We start from the raw sequence: 21,914 nt of genomic DNA on the forward strand, positions 1-21,914 counted from the left end.
TCTTTGAGGGTATGACATTGAAGGGGAGCCCCGAGGTTAAAGAGAGAGGGTCATGTGTTTCAGGAAGAAACAGAGTAGGGGAAGACCCAGAGATGGACACTTTCAAGAGAGATGGCGCATGACTGGCGTGTGCGGAGCTCAGTGAGTTAGTCTCAAGGTAAGGAAGGAAAGGGGAGCGAGGTCCAGGTGCCCGAAGGATCCTGGTAAGGGGTGCAGGTTTTCTCAAAAGTAGTGGGTAACCACAGGGGTGCCGTATCATGGGTCTCGGGCTTCCATCCAGCCTAATGTCACTCCAGGCTCCTCACTGGGGTCCTTCATCAGCCTTGGACCTCACCTCTTCTCTCTGATGCTGGATACCGCCAGGGGCAACGTTAGGCTTTCTGAAGCACAGGAATCCCTGTCAGGCTTCATTATCACTTTACCCTTTCCAGAAACTTCTCTGAAGCCTGCTCAAGATACGGAAGTATCTTAGCTTCCCTCAGCTCACCATTGAGTTCTCAGAAGGGAGTGTCACCCAAAAAAAAAAAAGATGCCATTTTCTACACTTGAAACCCTCAGGAAATGGCTGGCAACGTCAGTGTTTCTGGGATTGGTCCAAGGGCAGGACTGGAACATGGAATAATTAGAACTCTCACCCAACTGCCTATGGCATTCTGTGAGCAACAGTCACTTCAGGAGAGCGTCTGGCAGCATCTTCTAGAGCTAAGTATAGGCTCGCCACAGGACCAGGTGGTTCTACCTCTGGGTATAAGCCTGAGAGAAATGACTGTATGTGTCTACCTAAAAACCGGATCCAGACTAGAACGCTCCTAGCAACATCGTTCTACATAGTCCCACACTAGAAAGAACCCACAAGTCCACCAATGAAAGAATGGATAACCCAACTGTGATATATTCACGCAGAAATAAATTAATAGGACACGGTAACAGAAAGCTAATAAAAAGTAATTAAAAGTAATAAAGTAACCTGTTACAGTGACTAGCCAATTACCTCACACATGTAACAACATGGCTGGGTCTCAAAAACAGGTTGTGGGAAAGAAGCAAGACGTAGGGCGCACACACAGTATAATTCCATTTATAAGCAAGTCTAGAACAGAGCGAACTAATTCATGGTTATAAAAATCAAAGCACAGGTGTGGGCTTGATGCTAAAAGATCATGAGGGGGAAAAAAAAGATCATGAGAGAAACATCTGGCTGCTGGAAACACCTTTTATGTTGACCTGGGACGTTAGCAGAGGAGTACACAGCTGTCAAGGCTCATTACGCTGTACTTTAAACTTAAGATCTATGCACTGTGGTATATCTAAACTATAGGTCAATTTGAAGAAAAATGGCAGGGCGGCACCTGGCTGTTCACCCAGGCCCTCCTCTCAGCCTTGAAGGAAGTGACCTTCTAATCTCTAGGTCCAGGTACAGCTCAGAAAGGGTCTTAAAATAGACCCTGTTTGTTTCCAAACAAAGCCGGAGTGGAGCCTGTTCGTTTTCCTCTTTGGAGCATCTGGGTCGTACTGCCCAGCTGGCCAAATGTGTTGCTGTGTGTCTGTGTCATGTGTTCGTGATAACCTACGTCCCAAGCACGCAGGTGCACAGCCCTATCGAGCCCTCCCTTCCGCCCATCTTGGGAGTCCAAAGGGGAGACCTGCGTATAAAAGCCACAGCCAATTGGCCGGGCTGTGAGACAACGCCCTGGTGTTGCCCAGTAAGTCACAGCCCAGATCCTGGGGGGGCTGGGGCTGCCAGAGGGACGCGGCCCAGAAGGTGAGGGGAGTCACTGTGGAGGGGAGACCCAGAAACCGGGGCCCTCAGAGCAGGGCCACCCAATGCCATGTGAGGCCTCAGACTCAGGGGAGCCCCAGGGGGAGCCCCAGGGGGAGCCCCAGGGGAAGCCCCAGAGGGCCCAGGCACTGGACTTCGGTTCCACACACCCTGTGCTCCCGGGCCTCCTGCCCTCTCTGGGCTGAGCAACCGCCAGCCTCGTTCCTGTGCCCAGGGGTGTCTGTGTGTCTGTTTTCCTCCACGTAGATGCTGCCTTCCTGGACCATCGGCCTTCTCCTGCTGGCCACAGTCAGAGGTGAGGATGCTGTTACCGTCCCTCGGGGGACAAGGGACGGTGTCTGGGTTGGCCTTTGGGTGAGGCCGCCGGAGACTCTATCATCGGGATTACCGCCGCCATGAACAACAGCATTACATTATTTCAAGAAAAACTGAACTGCTACCATTCAGGGAGGGTTGCCTCTGTGGCAATGTTCTGGTCACAGATAATCCCGGGTAATCCTCCTGCTCTGTCTTGTTCCTCCTGCAGAGGCTCTGGGGCGGTGAGGGGGGTGTGAGAGGTGGCAGCTGTCGGGGCAGGGGGAGGGGGAGGCTTTCTGGGCAGGCCCCCCACATCTTCAGTCCGTCCAGTAGCCAAGCGCGTGTCTGCAGACTAATGTCACAGAGCTGACATGGTGGGACAGGCCTGCCAAGTGAGCCCACCCTCCCGCTCACGGCGCCCACTCCTTCCCCTCGTAGGGTCTCTGTCTCCCCAGCTCCGATCAGTCCCTGTCCCCTGGCCTCTGTCCAGATTCAGATACAGAAGCCAAGGTCTACTTGTCCTCAAACAGAAGTAACCTCCCTTGCCGCCACAGCCCCCGGGACCTCCAGACTGCTTACTGCCCATCACCCCACCTCACAGAGGTGTACCTCACAGGTGCCCTCTGGGGGCTCTCTGCCTCTCTCCCTCACTTCCTCCCATCACGCAGAACCCCTCCCTGCCTGGCTGGGCCCCCCAGACCCTGCTGGAGAGTGCTTCCCACAACTGCAGACATGGTCTCCTCCGGTCCCTAACTGGGCCTTCCTTCTGCACCTAGACTCCTCCCCGTGGTGTCCTTGGCTTGTCCCTAGCCGCTCCGGGTCTTCCTACCCACCCCAGCCCTGTAACGAGACCTGGCTCCCGACAGCAGAGTCTGGGATGGGTGCGGATGCATCTCAGGTCTTTCTGGGCCCTCTGGTCCCCTTTGCCGGCCGGCTGCCACCTCCTGCCCCAGACTTGGGCAGCCCCCAAAAGTCCCTCCCAGGCACCCCACCTTTCCTTCTCTGCTTTGGGGCTTTCCCCTTGCCTAGCCTCTGGCCTTCCACCCTCCTGAGCTCTAGGACCCCCCACCATGCCTCAAACTCACTTTTTCCAAACCAGGCTCAGACGTCACCTCCTACCCCCATCTCCTCACTTTTGCCTTAATTTCCACTATTGTCAGAGGTTAGACTGCCTCTGACCGCCCCAGGTGCCCTGCCCCTGCACTGCCCCACTCCACACCCCTGCCTCTCCCAGGCTTTCCCTCCTCTGAGCCCCCTACACGAGATTCCACAAAACTCCTTCATGAAGCAGGGCCGCCACCATTCACCAGCTCGATGCCCTCCAGCACTTCCCCACTTTCCCCCAACAGTCCAGGTGTCCTAACCAGGCCCCCAAGCCCCTGCATTTGGCACCTGAAGCAAGAGTTATTTTAGTCCCTCCTTCCCTGTTGGATTTCCTCTCTCTCAGGGCAGGGTTTGAACCTGATCTCCTCAACACCTAGCTTTATTCCCAATTAAACTTCGCAGGTTCGGATCCGGGCTCCACCGCTGCCCCTCCCCTGTGTCTTGGTTTCCTCATCTGTAAAATGGGAGCAATAATACAAATTCCTTACTCATGGGGCTGTTTTGAGTCTTTAGTGGGATAATACTGCTAAATTGCTAGCATGGTCTCTGAAGCCCAGCAAACAAGTATTAACCATCACCAGTTTTGAATTACCGGCCAACATTTGGCCCCACCAGTTTAGGAGCTGAGGAAGCCTAAGACAGAGACCCACTGCAATCCTCCGGATTTGATTATGTCCCCCTCTCCCGCCCCCTGTGACAACTGCTAGTGGAAATGTGCATCTTGTAGGCACAGAAAGGACCAGCATTTACGATTAAGCCCTCATCAGTTGTGCGGGTTGGAGCCCTACTACACACCGTGTGATGCAGCAAGAAGTCATCCCTGTTCTTAGAAAATTCACCTTTTAAGGTGAATTATAATCTGAAATGGCAGAGCATAATTGGGGGCAAAAGTGTGTGTAAAAGGATGACATGGAGCTATATGAATAGGACCAATGCCCACGAATGCCTACAGCTGGCTTTGGCTGGTGGTGGTTATAATGCAGAAGTCAAGGGGAATCAGGAAGCACCGAGCCACAGATTTCACACTTGGGATAATTACCTGATGTTTGATGAACAGAAGCCCAAGACCATCTGGGAGTTTCCTGGGTAGTTTTAAGGTAGTTTTCCTGAAGTAGTTTTAAGGCGGAAGGGCCCCAGGAATTCTCAGTGATTCCCTGACTGGCCAGAGGATAAGGGTTACATAGCATTAAACATGCTATTCCCACACCCCATCCTAGGGAGTGAGGGGCATCAGAGTCTCTGAGGGAGGGTCTGTGATTGTGTAGACGCGACAGGTATAGTCACTCCCAGTCCCCAGGTGATTCCCATCACCACGGAAGTTTGGGGGAACAATGGCCAGCAAAGGTGAAGACCAGCATTGGCCAGAGACAGCCCTGGGCTCACCCTGAAGAATCCTCTTGTATAGCTGAGAACACAGGGCTTCTTTCCAGAACCTCACAAGGGCCCTGTTTGTTGCTCTTCCTGCCCCAGGAAAGGAGATCTGTTATGGACATCTTGGCTGCTTTCCCGATGAAAAGCCATGGTGCGGGACCCTTCAGCGGCCTTTAAAGTTATTTCCCTGGGATCCCAAGGACATTGACACCCGCTTTCTCCTGTACACAAATGAAAATCCGAACAACTTCCAAGTAAGATTGGGCGTGGAAACACTGCGTGGTGGGTGGACTGGGTTGCCTCCGCTGGAGCCTTCACGTGGTCGTCCAAGAAAAAAATGCACAGCCTTGGAATGTTCCAGATGAGGCTTCCTCACCATTGGTAGACCTAGAGTCAACTTAGCTCTCAGGATTACAGACCACTATGCATAAATAATAAAATCTATGGACGCCCAACCCAGAAACTAATATCCACACACACTCGTGCACAGACCTGCAGAAGCTTCCCAGCAGCAGCCTGCTCCCGGGGAAGTATGTGTGGCTTTTATGTTCGAGAAGCCCAGGCCTGGCATTCCCGGAGAGGGTCTGTCTTTTTCCTGCACCAGGCTGGGGAGGGAGAGAAGCCCTCAGTGGAGTAGAGTGGGGAACAGTAAATCCTTCTCGAGGAGCTAGAGGACAGATGGAAAGAGGCAATACATAGCCACAAAAGACAAAAGGTGGGGACCCCTGGGGCACCCTTCAGTTCCCAGAAGGCCTGTTAGGTGGAAGCAGGACAGGCTTCCTACAGGTGGTCAGAAGTGACCAGGAGGGACATGCTCAGGATCCAAGTAGCTCCCCGCTCTCCCTGAGAGAGTTCAGAGAGCTGGTGTCTATCTATAGGTCCGTGAGGTCGCCCACTGTGGGGTTCTAGGGGACCAATGCCCTGCTCCCAGCTGGGAGTCCGCTTGGACATGGCCACGGTGCTGTTTTTACTTTGTGATCCTTCTTCAGACATTTGCTTAGCACTTTTTTTGTTATTAAACCAGCTGATCACAGCCACTGATCTAGCCACGGTCGAGGCTTCCAACTTCCAACTGGACCGCAAGACACGCTTTATCATCCACGGCTTCATAGACAAGGGGGAAGAGAACTGGCTGTTGAACATGTGCAAGGTAGGGGTCCCCCACCACCCTGCACCTAGCCACTCCAGACGGAGATCAGCACCTAGATGCAATCCCCACAGCCCCAGCGTTCCTGAAGTTGGGAAAGGAAATAGGGAAAGAACCCTCCTTTGCAAAAACCACCAAGGAAAGCCCGGGTTCCCCGGGTATCCATTGTCAGGTTCTCCCAACCCAACAACTTCTGGCCAATCAGCTCCTCTCGAGGCTGAAAGGAACCAGGGTCCAGTCAGAAAGTCCCAGACAGGAAAGCAACTTGAATTTGCATATAGAGCTTTGCTATCCAATAGAACATTCTGCGCTGTTGGGAATGTTCTATATCTGCACTGTCCAAATCAGGAGCCGGGGTCAGGCTAGAACACCCAGAGTACTGTTGGGTACATAACAGCTGCACTACCCAGGGCTTGGACTATCTACGATAGGGGTCCATGAACTTTTCCTGTAGAGAACCAGGTAGCAGACACTTTACCATTTGTGTTCAATTTGGGTCATAGTGTTTCAACTCAACTCTGCTTCAGCTCAGAAGCAGAGGTAAACAGTTAAGTAAACAAATGGGCATGGCTCATTCCAATAAAACTTTATTGGTAAAAGCAGTGGATGTGGCCCTACTGTAATAGTCTAACCCCTGATGTAGGAAGTGATCTTTTTGATCTGGCTGTGTCACTAAGTATCTGTCAGACCTTAGACAAGTCATTTAATCCATTCCGGGCCTCAGTTTCCACATCTGTTAAGTGGGGATAAGCACACCCAATCAATAGTGACGTGGCAGAAGTTTGGACATGTGCAAGGAAATATTAGAGCTCTGGCACAGCTATGTGCTTGACGGGTGTGGATGCCTATCTCTGGAGTGCACAGTTTGTCGTTGTTGGTAAATCGGTCTCTCCCTCTTGCTTGTCGTCCCCAGAATATGTTTCAAGTGGAGAAGGTAAACTGCATCTCTGTGGACTGGAAACGAGGGGCAAAGACCAAATATACCCAAGCTGTCCACAACATTCGCGTGGTGGGAGCAGAGATAGCTTTCTTCATACAAAGTCTATCGGTAAAACCCTGCCTGGGCCACATCCTGTGGGGAGCCGGGAGAGAGGGCCCCCTCTCCCCCGAACACCACCTTCCCCCTAAGAGGCAGCCTAAAGACCCCTGGGGCTGGGGCTGGGCTTAAAAGCCCAAGCAGGACCTTTTCTAAGGTGCAGTTGTCCCTTTTCCCCTCCTGGATTGTCCTGAAGACTCCTACTTATGGCGTTGGAGGCCAACTAAACTCTTTGAGCCTCAGTTTCTCCTTCTGGAAGGAAGCCTTCCCTGTAGGCTTTTCTGGGAATTCCAGAGCACGCTGGGACACCAGATGAGGCTTCATTCTCAGACAGCCCAGGCGGGAAGGCCCCTTACAGCCTTCTGGAAGGTCTATTCTGGAGAATCCCAGAGCCGGGCCCACTACCCGCCCTTTCCCCGACAGACCCGACCCCCTCCAGGGTCCAGGGGAGGTGGCCCCGCAGCGGCGGGGGTGTGGGTGGCAGCAGGCAGCCCACGTCTGGTCCCCGCCCGGGTCGCCTGCAGTTGACTCCGTGGCCGCTGGTCAGCACTGTTGCCCCGTGCACGAGCTGGCCCGCGGGCCATGCAGACTTTGGGGTCGGGTCGTGCAGTCCCCGCCGGCGTGCTAGAGGTGTCCCCTCCGGAATTTGCAGCCCGCGCCCCGCGCCCCGCGCCCCGCTCGTGCGCGCATCCCCGCCCTCCGGCGGGACCTGACGCGCCATCTGTCCGCAGACGGTGCTGGGCTACAGCCCCGAGAACGTGCACCTCATCGGCCACAGCCTGGGCGCGCACGCGGCGGCCGAGGCGGGCAGGAGGCTGGGCGGCCACGCGGGCAGGATCACAGGTGCGCGGCGCGCGGCCCCGACCGGGTCCGGGAGGGGGCGGGAGGGGGCGGGAGGGGGCGGGAGGGGGCGGGAGGGGGCGGTGGGGGACGGGGGTGGGGGCCGGGGGTACGGTGGGGGCAGAGTGGGCGAGAGGGGAGCGCGGCGCACGCGGGAGCCCGGGCAGAGCGCCCTGGCAGGCCCGGGGGGGAGCAGGCTGTAGGGGCTGCCCCTGCCAGACTCCAAAAGTCCCTGTCCATGATTTCATTAGGGAATACTTGACTGAGAATTTAAAACTTCAGGGTTATTGTTGCAAGAGTAATATAATAATAATAATAACAATAATAACAACAACAACAACTGATTTTTTAAAAATTAGTGCGTCAGTTCCACAAATATGAATGCTGGGCCACGCACAGGCAGAGAGTGAGAAGTGGTCACCTGAAACCTGCTCCATGGGAAGTGCTCAGTAAATGCTGAATAAATGAATGAGTCACTTGGCAAAATGAGCGCACACGAGGCAGACACAGACAACTATTCATTTTGTGCAGGCGAATCAGCACGTGGCTTTGGCAGACAGTTCAATGCACCATGAAATGGGTGTCTCCTTTGCTCAGGGCCCTGTGCCAGGGTCGGGTGAGGAGTGGGGGCATTATAGTTCATGTTACTGTAGAAGCTTTCCGTTTGCAAAGTCCTTTCTCTTTCATCTTTTCATGGGAGTTTTACAATAACCCTGTAAGAAGAGAGTGGTTGTTATTCCACCTTCCAGACAAGGAAACTGAGGGTCAGAAGGGACAGATGTTTGACCTTGAGCAGAAAACCAGGGCTAAATACAGGTCCCTGAGTCCCTGGTGCCCTGTGGGTTCCACCCTCTGCCTCTCTTCAAAGACGAAGCGGCCACAGCCCCTTTCGGGAGACCCACAGTCTGGTCCAGGAGGCAGACAGTTAAGTAGGCAAGTAAATTCAGAGTGAAATTAATTAAACACAAAATAACCCTATACCCTGTGGGTGGCATGCACTGAGAAAGGAGAGGCTAAGTTTTCCCTGAGGGGGTGGTGTTTGAGCCCAGTCTTGGAGAGAACAGATTGATTAGGGGAGGATGTGGGGAAATGAACAGCAGGCTGGGGAGCGCAGAAGCAGCCACAGAGGACAGTGTGGGGACTGGGGACTGTGTGGGGCCGGGAGAGGCCAGGGAGCTTGCAGTCTTGGAGAGCTGTGGCCACATAGGAACGGGTGAGGGTAAAAAGGACAAAGGACATGAGGGGGCAAGGAGACCCCCTAGATCGTGCTTGGAGTCAGGCACTGGGGACTTCTGGATGTTCGTTGACAGTCAGTGACCCCACATTTAGCCTTTCTGTCTCAAGTCCTCTCTCCTAAGCAGACTAGGAGCTACAGACCCAATTCCCCAAATCACGGCTGCTGGGCTCTGGGACTCCTGGCCCAGGAATCCCCATAGATTTTGTCGGTAGACGGTTTAGAGCCTGTATTGTGTTAGAATGCGGTCTGACTACCCCGCTCCCCGATTTCAGGACTGGACCCCGCACAGCCATGCTTCCAGGGCACGCCTGAGGAGGTTCGGCTGGACCCATCTGATGCCATGTTTGTGGATGTGATCCACACGGATTCTGCTCCGATCATCCCCTTCCTAGGTGAGTTCCCCCCTGCACCTCTTGGTGACCAGCTAAGACAGATGGAGTGGGTCCAGGTGTACCCCACATACTTGCCTCAAAGGTGATATTCAAAAAGGTCAACCACAGGAAGACCTCGGGCCCCAGCCCCAGATAGACAGTCAGGACAGTGCCCGTGGGATTGGCCTGCCAGCCCAGGTGAGCTTGAAACACTTCTGCAGCCTGGAAGGGCCTCACCAGTCTTCAAAACTTTAGTCCTTTCTGATCTACCAATATCCAGAGGGACAGTTAAATTTCTTCCTGATGTTTGACCTGTATTTGCAAAATGCAAATGTTAATTTTTGAATTTTTTTTTTTTTACTTCTTTTGTCAAAGCTATGGTTATCGTTTGTTTTGTTGGAGATGAAATATATCCTTTTATCTGGTTCTTCTAAAGAAGTGTTCTTTTTTCATGATTTTCTTGTACAACCACTCATGAAAACTGCCAATGAAAGTATTTTTTAATGAAAATTATATCACTCATTGAATGCTTACTATATGCTTCTTTGAATATTGTGTACACGTTAGCTCATTAATCAGAACAACCCTAAAACGTAGGTATTACTATGACGATTTCATCGCCAAGGGAACAAAGACTTCACAAGGTCAAGTAATTGCCGAACATGACAGTGAAGTCTATAAGTAGAATAGGCTGTGATCCCAGGTCTGAATGCCTCAAAAACCAAAACTCCTACCATTGCTCTGGGCTCTCAATATAGCGATCTAATGGAATATGATCTCAGTAGAACAAAAGAACATCAAAGTCAAAATTATTAAATGAATTACAGGAAGAAAAGCTGCACCAGCCCTGATATGCAGCTCCTGGTACATAGTGGTATCAGGGCCTGACGGTACTGCTTAGGGTCTCCCCAAGACAGACAGACAGACACACACGTACATACAAATACACCTGTGTGCAAGCACGCCCAGAGCCCAGCTTCCCCCTCTTCTCTCTTCCTGTGTGCTCTCCTCCCTTCTTTTCTTGCCAAATGCCCATTTCTGAGCACTTTCTGCAGAGTCACAGACAGCATGGCTAGGCCGAGGAGAGAATTGGCCAAGAAGGTTCTCGCTGTGGCTGGAAGGAGCCAACACTGTCTGTGGCCACACCCCCTAACGCTGGGGCCGCTCACCTCCCTTCTCCCCTCTGCTTATACTATTTCAGGTTTTGGAATGAGCCAAACGGTGGGCCATCTGGACTTCTATCCAAATGGAGGAAAGCAAATGCCCGGGTGTCAGAAAAATAGTCTTTCGACCATTGTTGACATAGACGGCCTGTGGGAAGGTATGTAAGTAGAGAAGCAAGACAGCTGCCATCCACTTGGGGAGAAACAGGGTGTGCTCGGTGCCGGGCATTTCCACGGCCATGTCCTGAGGTCTTTACTCTGATCAGTCCCATTTTACAGACAAGGAAACGGGGTCAGTACAGGTATAAAACTTGCCCAAGGGACCCCTAGATTTAAGCCCAACTTCTGGCTGCAGAGCCCCGACCTCTTGCACCATCTGGCACCATCTTCCCCTTGGCCAGATGCCGAGGCAGGAGGGGACCAGTTCACCGGCAAAGACCCAGCTCCGGCCTTGGCCTTCTGTCCTCCATGCCTGTTTCTTAAAGGACTGCTTGCTGGGTGTAAGCAAGATCTGAGGGCCTTAGACTTTCTTGCCATTTACTGTGCCTGGGTTCCAGGTACAGAAAAGAGCTGAGCTGGTGGGAAGACAAAGTCGGGGGACGTGCTCTGCGGGTTTGGGGAGAGCATGCTGGGAGAATGAGGCCTGGGCTCTAAGGGATGAGCCTTGTTGACCTGTGTTCATCTGAGAGGACGGGCTCAGTGGCCCTAATAGGAGGTGACCTAAAGCATCATCTGTGTTCACCGCCCTTGTTCTGACCTTCGGCTAGTCCTGTGGCCCAGCCCTGAGATCGGCTTCACTGTCTTCCCTGAGAGTGGAGGCTTTGAGTCTGTGATCATTTCATTTTAGGATTTATTTGTCCGAGCTGGGAGTTCCCTGAAGCCAGGGACTGTGTCAAGGGCCCCCCAGACCCACCGGGGTGTGGCCCAAAGCAAGCACCCAGTGCAGTCCTTTATACAAGGCTCAGTGACCTTTGGTGGCATTTTTATATTCTATATGTTGATGTTAAAGAGCAAGGTTGCTAAAGCGACAAGCTTTAACCCCCTCCGGGCTCCGCACCAGTGACCCCGTGGAGGATGCGGCTGCTGAGCTCCCTGGGAGGTCCTGCCAGAGTCACAGGAAGGTCTGCCCCCTCCCAGAAGTGCCGAGCAGGCCAGCCAGAATGGGAGCCCAGGTTTAATTAAAAAGACAAGTTAGAGTGAAGAAGCCCATGAACACGGGAGTGTGTGTGATCGCGTGCGGCTCCGAGTGACCGAGAGGAACGGTGAAAGCCACTTGCTCCGTGGGCTGGGATCCCAGGGCTGCACTTCCGGATGAAAGAAACAATTCAGGATGAAGCAGTTTCTGTTGTTGGTGATGAGCCTTGGAGAGAAGCACAAGGAACCAGCTTCTGCAGGAAGTTTCTGGACTGGGGACAGGACAGGGGTGGGTAGCACATGGAGCCCAAAGTGGTCGGGGGGCTGATCCTACCGCTGCTTCCCAGATGCAAAGGGAATGTGCCTTTCTCCCTGGGTAGTGGATGAAGCCACCAGACCCCCTGCCCCGATCCCCAAGGGACCCCCCCAGCTACCTCTGCTGTTGCCGGGGATTACCTCGTAGGAAGTTTTGCAGCCAGTAGCTGGAGAAGTGAAAAAACCATTTTCCAAACAAGAGGACTTTGGTCTAAAGAAAAAAAATGACACATAAAACGCAGTGACAGAGTGCCCAGAGGCCACAGCGATTATACTGGCCACTGCTTCTGCCTTTTGCCTGGAAAAGGAGGAAAGAAGGAGTTCTCAGCCTGGGGCCGAAGGCACAGGGAAGCCTGCTTCCCTCAGAAGCGGCTGTGTCCAGCTCCTGAACTGAGGCCCAGCCTGCGGGCAGATTGGCAGCCCCCGGCTGTATGTGACTGGCCTTCCCAGTGACTGTTTAGAAGTGGGAAGGCATGGCTGTCATTTGAGCACGGAAAGATTTTCACAGAAAAGTCAAGATGCTGGCTTCTCGTGAAAAATCAGAACAAGTAATCTGGGCCTTTACCATAAAACGACTGACTGGACCGTGTAGGATCCCCTTAAAGGCAATTGAGCAATTATTATCCTATTCTCTCTCTCTCTCTGTCAGTCTCTCTCTGCATAACATTTCTCACTGCCCCTGCGTGGCCCGCCCTCATCATTCCTTTAATTACTTGCCCAGCCCCCAGGATTGCACACATGTGCTCCTTAGCACTGGCCACTCCCCAACACCTGCTGGCCCTAGAGTAGCAGCTTCCCCAATACCTGCAGCGTCCCAGCAAACAGACACAGTGGACGGAGAGGAGAGATATCTGGTCAACCCCTGCTACTAAACAACCCCCTTGACTGACAGGTCAGTCATAGACCTTTCAGACTGCGCCCTCACACCCGTCTGTGCAATGTGGAGGGAATTCCTCGCTAGGTCCGAACGGTTCAGCCTTTAAAAGTGAAATGCCTCCGGTGAGCTCCCATGGCCTTTGCTTCCTCAGGAACCCGAGACTTTGTGGCTTGCAATCACCTGAGAAGCTACAAGTATTACTCCAGCAGCATCCTCAATCCTGATGGCTTCCTGGGCTACCCGTGTGCCTCCTACAACGAGTTTCAGGAGGTAGGTCACACCAGTCGGGGGAAGATGTCGGTGGCCCTGTGGGTGATGGGGGTTTTGTTCCTGTGGCTTGGCAGAGAGCACAGCTGTAACCTCATGACTGATGGGAGGAGGGACCGCACGTCGGAGCCTCCCAGAGACTTCTCCCAGAAGCAGGGTGGGCAGGAGGGGGCGTGACTGCTGGGCCTTCCCTCCATGCCAACTTTTTGTTCTGGAAGATTCCCAATCTGCACAAGAGTCGAAACAAGAACACGTGAATATCTGTCTACCCATCACTACAGGCACCAACTGTTGACACTTAAATGCGTGCCTATGTGTAGTTTTCTTCTAAATTATGTGAAAGCAAACTCAAGACTTCACTCATAAATACATTCATCTCCTGAGAACAAGATCACCCTCCTATAGAACAAAGTCCAAGAAATTTAGCATTGATACACTACTATTTTCTAATATGTTGTCCGTATTCAGACTTCTCCAGATATCCGATGTCCTCTAGAGCTCTTTCTTTTTCTTTCTTCCATTCTCCCTCCTTCCCTACCTCTCCTCCTCTCCTCCCTCTCTTCCCTGCCACTCTCCCTCCCTACGCTTCTTCCCTTCTTTTTCTTGCATTGCCTTTTTTGAAGTCTCCTTTAATCTTTCTCTCTCTCTCTCTCTTCTTTGAGAGAAAGAGAGAGAGAGAGCGCATGAGTAGGCAAGGAGGGAACAGAGGGAGAGAGAATCTTAAGCAGGCTCCAGGCCCAGCGCAGAGCCCAGCGTGGAGCTCGATCTCACGACCCTGAGCTTATGCCCCGAGCTAAAACCAAGAGTCAGACACTCAACCAGCTGAGCCAGCCAGACCCCCTTTTTCGGGGGTCCTTTAATGCAGAACAGCTCTACATCTTTCACTGGTCTTCCAAGACATTGACAGTTGTGAGGATTCCAGACCGAGTGTTCGGTAGCATAACCACAGTCTGAACTTGTCTGGTTATTTCTTCATGATTCATTGGGTGTTGTCGAGTCCTCAGTGTATGCAACCAGACACATTGACATTCATTTAGTGGCACTTTGTCTCATTATTTGATGACTTACAGTTTGATTACTTAAGATTTTAAAAATCTGCCAGATTTCTCCATTGCACAGGTTCGATTACCACCAAGGTGACAGTGCAGTGTCCACAACAACAAATCAGTATGAAAGGTTGAGCTTCTTACCTGAACCAGTTGGTACTTTGGGGATGCAAACATTTGAAGTTTCAAAATATTTTTTCTCAAAAGTAAACATAAAAATATATTTATATGCACATGTTTTCCTTCCAAAGTTGATTTTGGCTGTAACGTTCTTGGGTTAAGGTCAAAAGGACATCATGTTCCATCCCCAGGGTCCAAGAGTAGTCATTGCATAGTCCTGCTCGTTATTGTGGGGGTGTGGATAATAATATACACAGCCTCCAGCATTTGTTTTGTGCTTTCCAAATTGCAAAATAGCCGTGCACACCACGGAAGGTGGATTTGGTGAGAGCAAAGAACAGAAGACCAGTGACACTGTAGCCTGAAATGTTGGTCTGATCTGAACAGAGCAAACCACCTCCTCCAGCCCCCACTAATGAGCTACTGTTTGAGGAATGCACCAAGGGATCAGTTAGATAATTCACATTAAAGTGAAGATGGTCACAGACCTTCTCTTCCTCTGCTCTTTCGAAAGAACTTATTGGTCCCATTTACTCCTCCTGGAAGATGTCTTGCATTTCCCTTCCAGACTTGAACATTATTGCTCCCTGGAGATGACTTGTCTACCCAACTATACTCCAGGTTCTCTGGGTACTTGTTTGGGTACACAATGAGGCTTCATACAGTTCTATGCATGACTCTGAGGATAAGTGCATGGATGTCAGTGGAGGGGTGGAAGAATGGATGGGTGGATGGTTGAATGGGTGGTTGGGGGATCGAGGGGTACATGGGTAGATAAATAGGAGGATGGATGGGAAGATGAATTACTTGATAGGTTGAGTCAGCCGAAGCCCACCACTAACAAGCAAATTGTGTTTTCTTACCAGAGTAGCTGTTTCCCTTGTCCAACTGGAGGATGCCCCCAAATGGGGCACTACGCTGACCGGTTTCAGGGGAAAACCAGTGCCGTGGGACAAACCTTTTTCCTGAACACAGGAGACAGTGGTAACTTTACTCGTAAGTTTCCAATTTACTCATTTAAAGACTCTTGCAAATAATTTGGAAGGTGTACCAGCCTAATTAGTCAGGACAGAAACAACTCCAACCAGCTTAGCTGTAATAGAAGGGCATTATTTAACCAATAAGCCTGATCAGCGGAGTGAAGTGCAGTGATTGGCACAGGCTGGTCACATGTTCATCCACCCCGGAAGCGGGAGGGGTGAATCCATCAACAGAAGAACAGGGTCATGTGGGGCAAAATCCCTGTAAGTCAAGACATGGCCATGATCATCTGTCATTCTAGTCTCCCTGCACAATCATGCATGCATACACATACCCACACATACACACACATTGTGTTTGTGTTGTTTTGCCCAGCTTCTCACCAAAAAAGTACAAGATAGTAACATCATCAACATTCATTTGTCATAAGTAATAATACATGGTGGCTGAATAGAAGAGCATTTTTTTTCAAGGGAGTTTTAAATTAAAAAAATCATATAGCACTTTTCCCGTGCACTTTTTATGTGGCAACTACCCCCAACATCTGTTCTCACAATACTTATGATAGAGGACAACAGGTGGGCAGTCTGTAACGTCTCCTGTGCATATTCCTTCAACCCAGATGTTCCATTTCTCAGACGTACCTTGGAACAACGCTTGCCAAGAAGGTGTGCTCAAGGATGTTCACTGCAGCATTGTTTTTTTTTTGTTGTTTTTTTTTAAAGATTTTATTTATTTATTTGACAGAGAGAAATCACAAGTAGGCAGAGAGGCAGGCAGAGAGAGAGAGAGAGAGGAGGAAGCAGGCTCCCTGCTGAGCAGAGAGCCCGATGCGGGACTTGATCCCAGGACCCTGAGATCATGACCTGAGCCGAAGGCAGCGGCTTAACCACTGAGCCACCCAGGCGCCCTGCAGCATTGTTTTTAACACCAAAAGTTTGCGAGGAGAAACCTAGATGTCCACCAATTGGTAGACAACCAGCTACTCTGTGAACTGTTAAAAGCAAGGAGATAGCTCTATGTACTGAAGAGAGAAATCCTCTCCAGTAAGCGAAAAGGCAAATGGACAAAAAAACATGTATCAATACAACAAATGCAAACGAAGTGTATCACTCAGGGTCCCAACAGGAGAGAAAACTCAGCGACATAGTTCAAATGAAGAGACTTTATTGAAGGGTCTACTTTGAGAGGTGTGGTCAAGGTTAAAGGAGTAATCAAGGGATGCCGAGGAGCCCAGCATCGGGTGGTTGTGGGGCTCCTGGAGTGGCACGATTCCCAGAGAGGAAGTTACCACCAGACATCCAGTACCAGAGCCAGGAGGTAGCAGGGGAGCATGAGAGATGCGTTCCCCCCTCCCTTTCCTCCTGCCTTCCGATCTCCTGTGTAAGTCTCTTATCAGCTGAACTCAGCTGAATGCCAGTGGTGAGATCCCTGGTGGGGGTGGCCTTCCAGAACACAGGGTCGGGTAGAGAAGGGTAGCAGATCAGTCTGGGGAGGGGATGGGCGAAGACAGTAGAGAATATAGCACATCCTCTTTGTGGAAGGGAAAAGAAGCTTGGATGTTCTTTCATAAACTTAATCTGTGGACGTGTGAATGTTCAGAGAAAGCTCTAGATTAGGGTTTCTCTACCTTGGCACTATTGACATTTCAGGCTGGGGATGCAGAGCTAGCAGCGAGAATCCTTCCATAGGATGATTTTTTTTTTTTTTCCCCAAGAAGATGAGTTCATTGAACTGATTATATGTCTTCGGACAGGTTGGAGATACAGGGTATCCGTCACGCTGGCTGGAAAAAAGAAAACAAGTGGGTACATCAGGATTGCTTTGTATGGAAGTAACAGAAACTCAAAACAATATGAAGTAAGTTTGACAGTAATATGAAATGGTCAGACTTTTCATCATTGAGTATGCATAAGAGATTGGGCATAAAATGCTTTCTAAATCTGGCCATCTATTAGAGAGAACCATTGAATCCTAGAATGTCAGAGATGGAGGAAAATCTTGGCATCTGACCCAGTGATCCCATTTTGCAGATGAGAAGAGTGAGGCCCAGAGGGGGACTTCACTACTTAAGATCAGATATGTGCTAACTTCTTTTGGAAGGTCAGTCATGGCTTTCCGACTTTGGTTTTATGGTATCAAATTCTCTTCCAGTAAGGTACATTTATGTGGCAATTACCCCCAACATCTGTACTCTCCACCCCCCTACACAGGCGTACCTACCTTCTTGCTCTGGTGGTAGCCTCAGCCCCTAGCTTTTGCTGGGCAGACGAAGTGCTTGGTAAATACGTGTTGGATGAATGCGTGAGTGGGCTGTGAAATTATATTGTGTTTTTTTATACTAACTTTTCCATAATACTTTTCATGTTAAGTTGAAGCTTTTTGACAACTTTCTATGCCCCAAATGAAATCCTAACAGAAGATCTCTGCTCGGCCCCATACATCTTTAAACATAAAACGTTGCATTTATTAGTCTTATAGTATAATTATAAGGTTAATATGCCTCCTCAAATATTTGATTTCCCCTAAGGACAAATTAAGACAGTAGAAATCTAGAGTCCTATCCTTTTTAACAGATGTGTTCTTCACAAATATATTAGTATTTTAGCAGTTCCTGGATGCCCATGAAGTTGTTCAAGGTATTTGCAGAAACCAGCAGCAACCATTGCTATCATCCTATGTATTCCTACATCCAGCTGAGACAACATTCTATGTCTGTGCTTTCAGAGGCTCCCTAAAACCACATGCAAATCATACGCGTGACATTGATATGGACCTCAATGTTGGAAAAATCCAGAAGGTTAAGTTCCTCTGGAACAACCATGTGATAAATCTTTTCCGGACCAAGCTGGGGGCTTCGCAAATCACCGTGCAAAGTGGTGAAAATGGGACTGAGTGCGTATCTCTTATTCTACCTACATCTTAGTGTCTATATTGACCTACCAATCTAGCTACACATCCATCCACCCATCTATCCATCCATCCAGTCACCCGCCTGCCCATCTGGGTGACAGTCTGCCCAGCCGTTCGTCGCTCCCTTTCTGCCCATCTGCTGAACCGCTCACCCATCCATTCATCTATCAGCCATCTAGCCAGTCTTCTGGCCATCCAGCCATTACCTACCCCACTATTCATCTCAACTCTTCATGCAGCCTTCTGATTCACTTTGAAAGACCAAATATCATTTCCCTTACCCAAATTCAATGGAGCAAGGCATCAGCAAGTTATAAGGCATAGATTTGAGAAATAGGCGAACGTGAGACTGTTTGACCTTGAACAATGAGATACACGCGTAGGCAGAACTTGTAGGAAATCTCGAAGTTCATTCCAGTTGGGGAGCAGTTATTAATGTAAACCAGTTTGTCTGGGGACTGTGGTATGAAAAGGATAGAAACTGGGTCAGGATCTCCCTCACAGGGGCATTCTCTTCTCCTTCAAGGGAACAGAATCTTACTTGGTCAGGGCTGGAAGAGGATATAGCTGTATTTAAAATACTGAAGGAAGAAGGCCACCTTCAAGAAGATCATCATAAAATAACAGGCTGTTAAGGTCTGAAGGGAACTTAGGTATCCCCTCTTAGCTGCTCTCATTTTAAGATGAGGAAAGCCAGATACGGAGAGTCGTGCAGCTTGTCTAGGGCCACACAAGGAAGCTGGAGGAAAGATGACTAGACCTCAAAATGTGTTAAAAACACACACCAAGACCTTGCTCAGCTGCATCATTTAACTGCACTGGAGGTCAGCCATACTAATCCCGATTCCTCTGAGTGTTGATGGAAGGATCAGATGTCACCTTCCTCTGTACACTCAAGAGCAGAGCACAAGCATTAGCGTAGCCCAGACTTGGACACAGGTCTTCTGACAGCCAGTCTGGTCCGCCTGCCTTGGGGCCCGTCTACACCCAGACGTGGAGCTGAGAATCGGTCAGGGCTGGTGGTGGGTGCATTGCGGAATAGTCTGGATCTCAGAGTCATGAGGTGGCGGTTGGGTGGAGTCACTGTTTTCAAGTACAGTAGAGCCCACACCTGATATACTGCAAGTACCAAAGTCAGCCCCTCACATAAGGGGTCCCCCATCAAAGAGCTACATTCTGAAGCCGAGCCCCGAGGAAGGCTGGGTGGTCAGCCAAATTCTCTAGCCAGAGATACCACCAGGGCAGGAAGAGGCCAGGGGTACCCTGCATCTCATGTTTGGGTACCAGCCCCAATCCAGTCCCAACCAGGCTTCACTGCTCAGGAGTGACAACCCTTCCCAGTCTTTTTTTTTTTTTTTTTTTAAGCATCTTTATTGAGAGCTCATTCCCGTACCATACAATTCAACCCATGTAAAGCATGCCATTCAGGGACTTCCAGCATATTCACTGAGTTTACCATCATCTTCGCAATTGTAGAACATTTCCTTACCCCAAAAGGAAACCTCACACCCATTAGCCATCACCCGCTCATCTCCCTATCCCTTTGCGCAGGCCTAGGCAACCCTAGTCTATTTTCTGTCTCTAGATTTTCCTGCTCTGGACATTCCAGACACAAGAAATCATATAAGATACAGTCCTTCGAGTCTGCCTTCTTTCACAGCACAGTGTCTGCAAGGCTCCTCCGTGTGCAGCCTGTATCAGTCTGGTTTAGTCGTTCCTTTTTATTGCCAAATAAGATCATCTAGATGGACCACAGTTTATTTATCCATTCATCAGTTGGCGGATGTTTGGGTGGTTTCCACTTTGGGGCTTTTATGAATACTGTCGCTTGTATCCAAGTCTCCGTGTGGACATACATTTTCATTTATTTTGCATATATAGAAGCAGAATCACTAGGTCATAGGAGAACTTGAGGTTTTCCTTCTAGAAGAACTGCCAGACTGCCTTTCCAGAGTGGCTTCCACATTTTATGTTTCTAGAAGCAGTGTATGAAGAACATTCATGATCTTGACTCTATAGGGAAAGTCCCCTGCGGGCAGGGTAGGGCACCCTTAGGGACACAGTGTCAGGCCTACAAGTGCAGGCCTACCAGAGCATCAAAGACTCTCTTGGTTTGGGGGAAAAAAAAAATCCTTGGCCTGACTCAGCTGATTCATTCTCAGCTCATTAAGAAGCCACAGGAGAAGAGGACATTCTTTGAGGGGTTTTGCTTATGGAGAATCATCTGGACTCTGTTCAGTGTCAAAAAGCCCTTGGGTCCGAGCGATCAGAGTCCCGGGGGCTGGTTAACTGCTCACCTGAGGTCCCATTTTCATATGTCAATGAGTCTCATGCTCAAAATATTTTCCTCCACAGGTACAATTTCTGTAGCAGTGAGACGGTCCAAGAAGATGTTTTACAATCTCTTTACCCTTGTTAAAAATGTGGTCCTCTCTCTTGTGTCTTGGCTGTAATAAATTTTTTAATGCCCTCCGTTGGACGTTCAGGTGTTAATTTGACATTCTCCGTGTTCTGGGGTCACATTTCAGAAACAATTTGTGGGACTGAGGCCACGTTTGACCAGAGGTAACACCTGAAATCTGCCACCAGACCTCCCCTGCCACCATCTCTCTCTCTCAGGACGCATTGTGGGGCCTGTTAGTATTTTGTTTCCTTAGACAAGGAATGTCTCTCCTATCTGGTAAGGTCATCCTTGCCCCCATGTGTTGCCCACCCAGCTTTTATCGTGTTAGGGGAGGAGCACCTGGGTGGCTCAGTGGGTTAAAGCCTTTGCCTTCAGCTCAGGTCATGATCCTAGGGTCCTGGGCTCTCTGCTCAGTGGGGAGCCTGCTTCCCCCTCTCTCTCTACCTGCCTCTCGGCCTGCTTATGATCTCTGTCTGTCAAATAAATAAATAAATAAATCTTAACATGTTAGGGGAAGAAGTGACCCTATGTCAAAACAGCCTCCAACAGAGCTAACTCAGTGCAATCATTATTTATTTATTTATTTATTAAAGATTTTATTTGTTTATTTGACAGAGAAAGACACCGCAAGAGAGGAAACAGAAGCAGGGGGAGTTGGAGAGGGAAAAGCAGGCTTCCTGCCAAGCAGGGAACCCGATGTGGGCCTTGATACCAGGACCCTGGGATCATGACCTAAGCCTAAGGCAGAGGCTTAACACCTGAGCCACCCAGGCGCCCTAGAGCAATCATTAGTTAGATTAAAGCCTGCCCATGGCATGAGGTAAGAGGGGCTTAAAAAAAATTAATACCTGCATGTGGCCCAGAGCGCAAAAGATCCAGAAGAGTATTCTTATACAAGGTATGTCGCTGTCTGCGCTCAACCGCCAAGTCTATGGTTCCTCTCCCCAGAGACAACCAGTTTGTTTGTTTGTTTGTTTGTTTTCCCGGAAATATTCAACACATACACACGTGTGGCCATCTCACACAGCCAGCTCCAGCCCCAGTCCCAGCCCCACATTTTTTATTTCAGACAAAGGGTAGGACACAATAGGTACCATTCACTTTGCTTTTTGCACTCTCAGTAAACCGGCTATCATTCTCTCATGATACGGAGAGAGGCTCTTCGTTCTTTTTACAGCTTCATCGTTTGCACCGAGGAACGTGTTGGGGCGGGTGTCTATGCTAATGGACGTGGAAGTGTTTTCCAGCACTTCCGCATTAGGAATATTCATGCAACTACTATCTTTTATGATGCTTTTACATCGTAAAAATTGGTCCGGTAAATGTCGAGGCTAGATTTCCTTTGGTCGGGATTCGCAAGTTGCCCTCTGTGGCCAACATACCAACCAACACTCCAGCCAACACCACGGGGCGCTGACCCACACCGATTTGCAGGCCTTGTAGGCCAGGAAAGCCAAATAGTGGTAATTTCACTCGGCCCCTTCCGACCGGAGAACGCTTCGCAGCCTTCC

General features: G+C 50.1%; 1 protein-coding gene across 1 annotated transcript; it reads left to right on the forward strand.

Annotated features, from left to right (window-relative positions):
- The first annotated feature begins 1,478 nt into the window (after positions 1–1,478).
- On the forward strand, positions 1,479–20,478 carry LOC116573263 (pancreatic lipase-related protein 2-like). Its single transcript, XM_032313294.1, has 13 exons — positions 1,479–1,703; positions 2,027–2,075; positions 4,652–4,806; positions 5,577–5,702; positions 6,613–6,747; positions 7,467–7,578; positions 9,085–9,204; positions 10,385–10,504; positions 12,824–12,942; positions 14,972–15,101; positions 16,843–16,948; positions 17,808–17,981; positions 20,355–20,478. Exons 2-13 carry the CDS (start codon positions 2,027–2,029, stop codon positions 20,416–20,418), a joined length of 1,410 nt encoding a protein of 469 aa, XP_032169185.1. The 5' UTR covers positions 1,479–1,703; the 3' UTR covers positions 20,419–20,478.
- Positions 20,479–21,914: the final 1,436 nt, after the last annotated feature.

This window comes from Mustela erminea, chromosome 14 (assembly GCF_009829155.1).
Source record: "Mustela erminea isolate mMusErm1 chromosome 14, mMusErm1.Pri, whole genome shotgun sequence".
In the NCBI taxonomy this organism is placed as follows: Eukaryota; Metazoa; Chordata; class Mammalia; order Carnivora; family Mustelidae; genus Mustela; species Mustela erminea.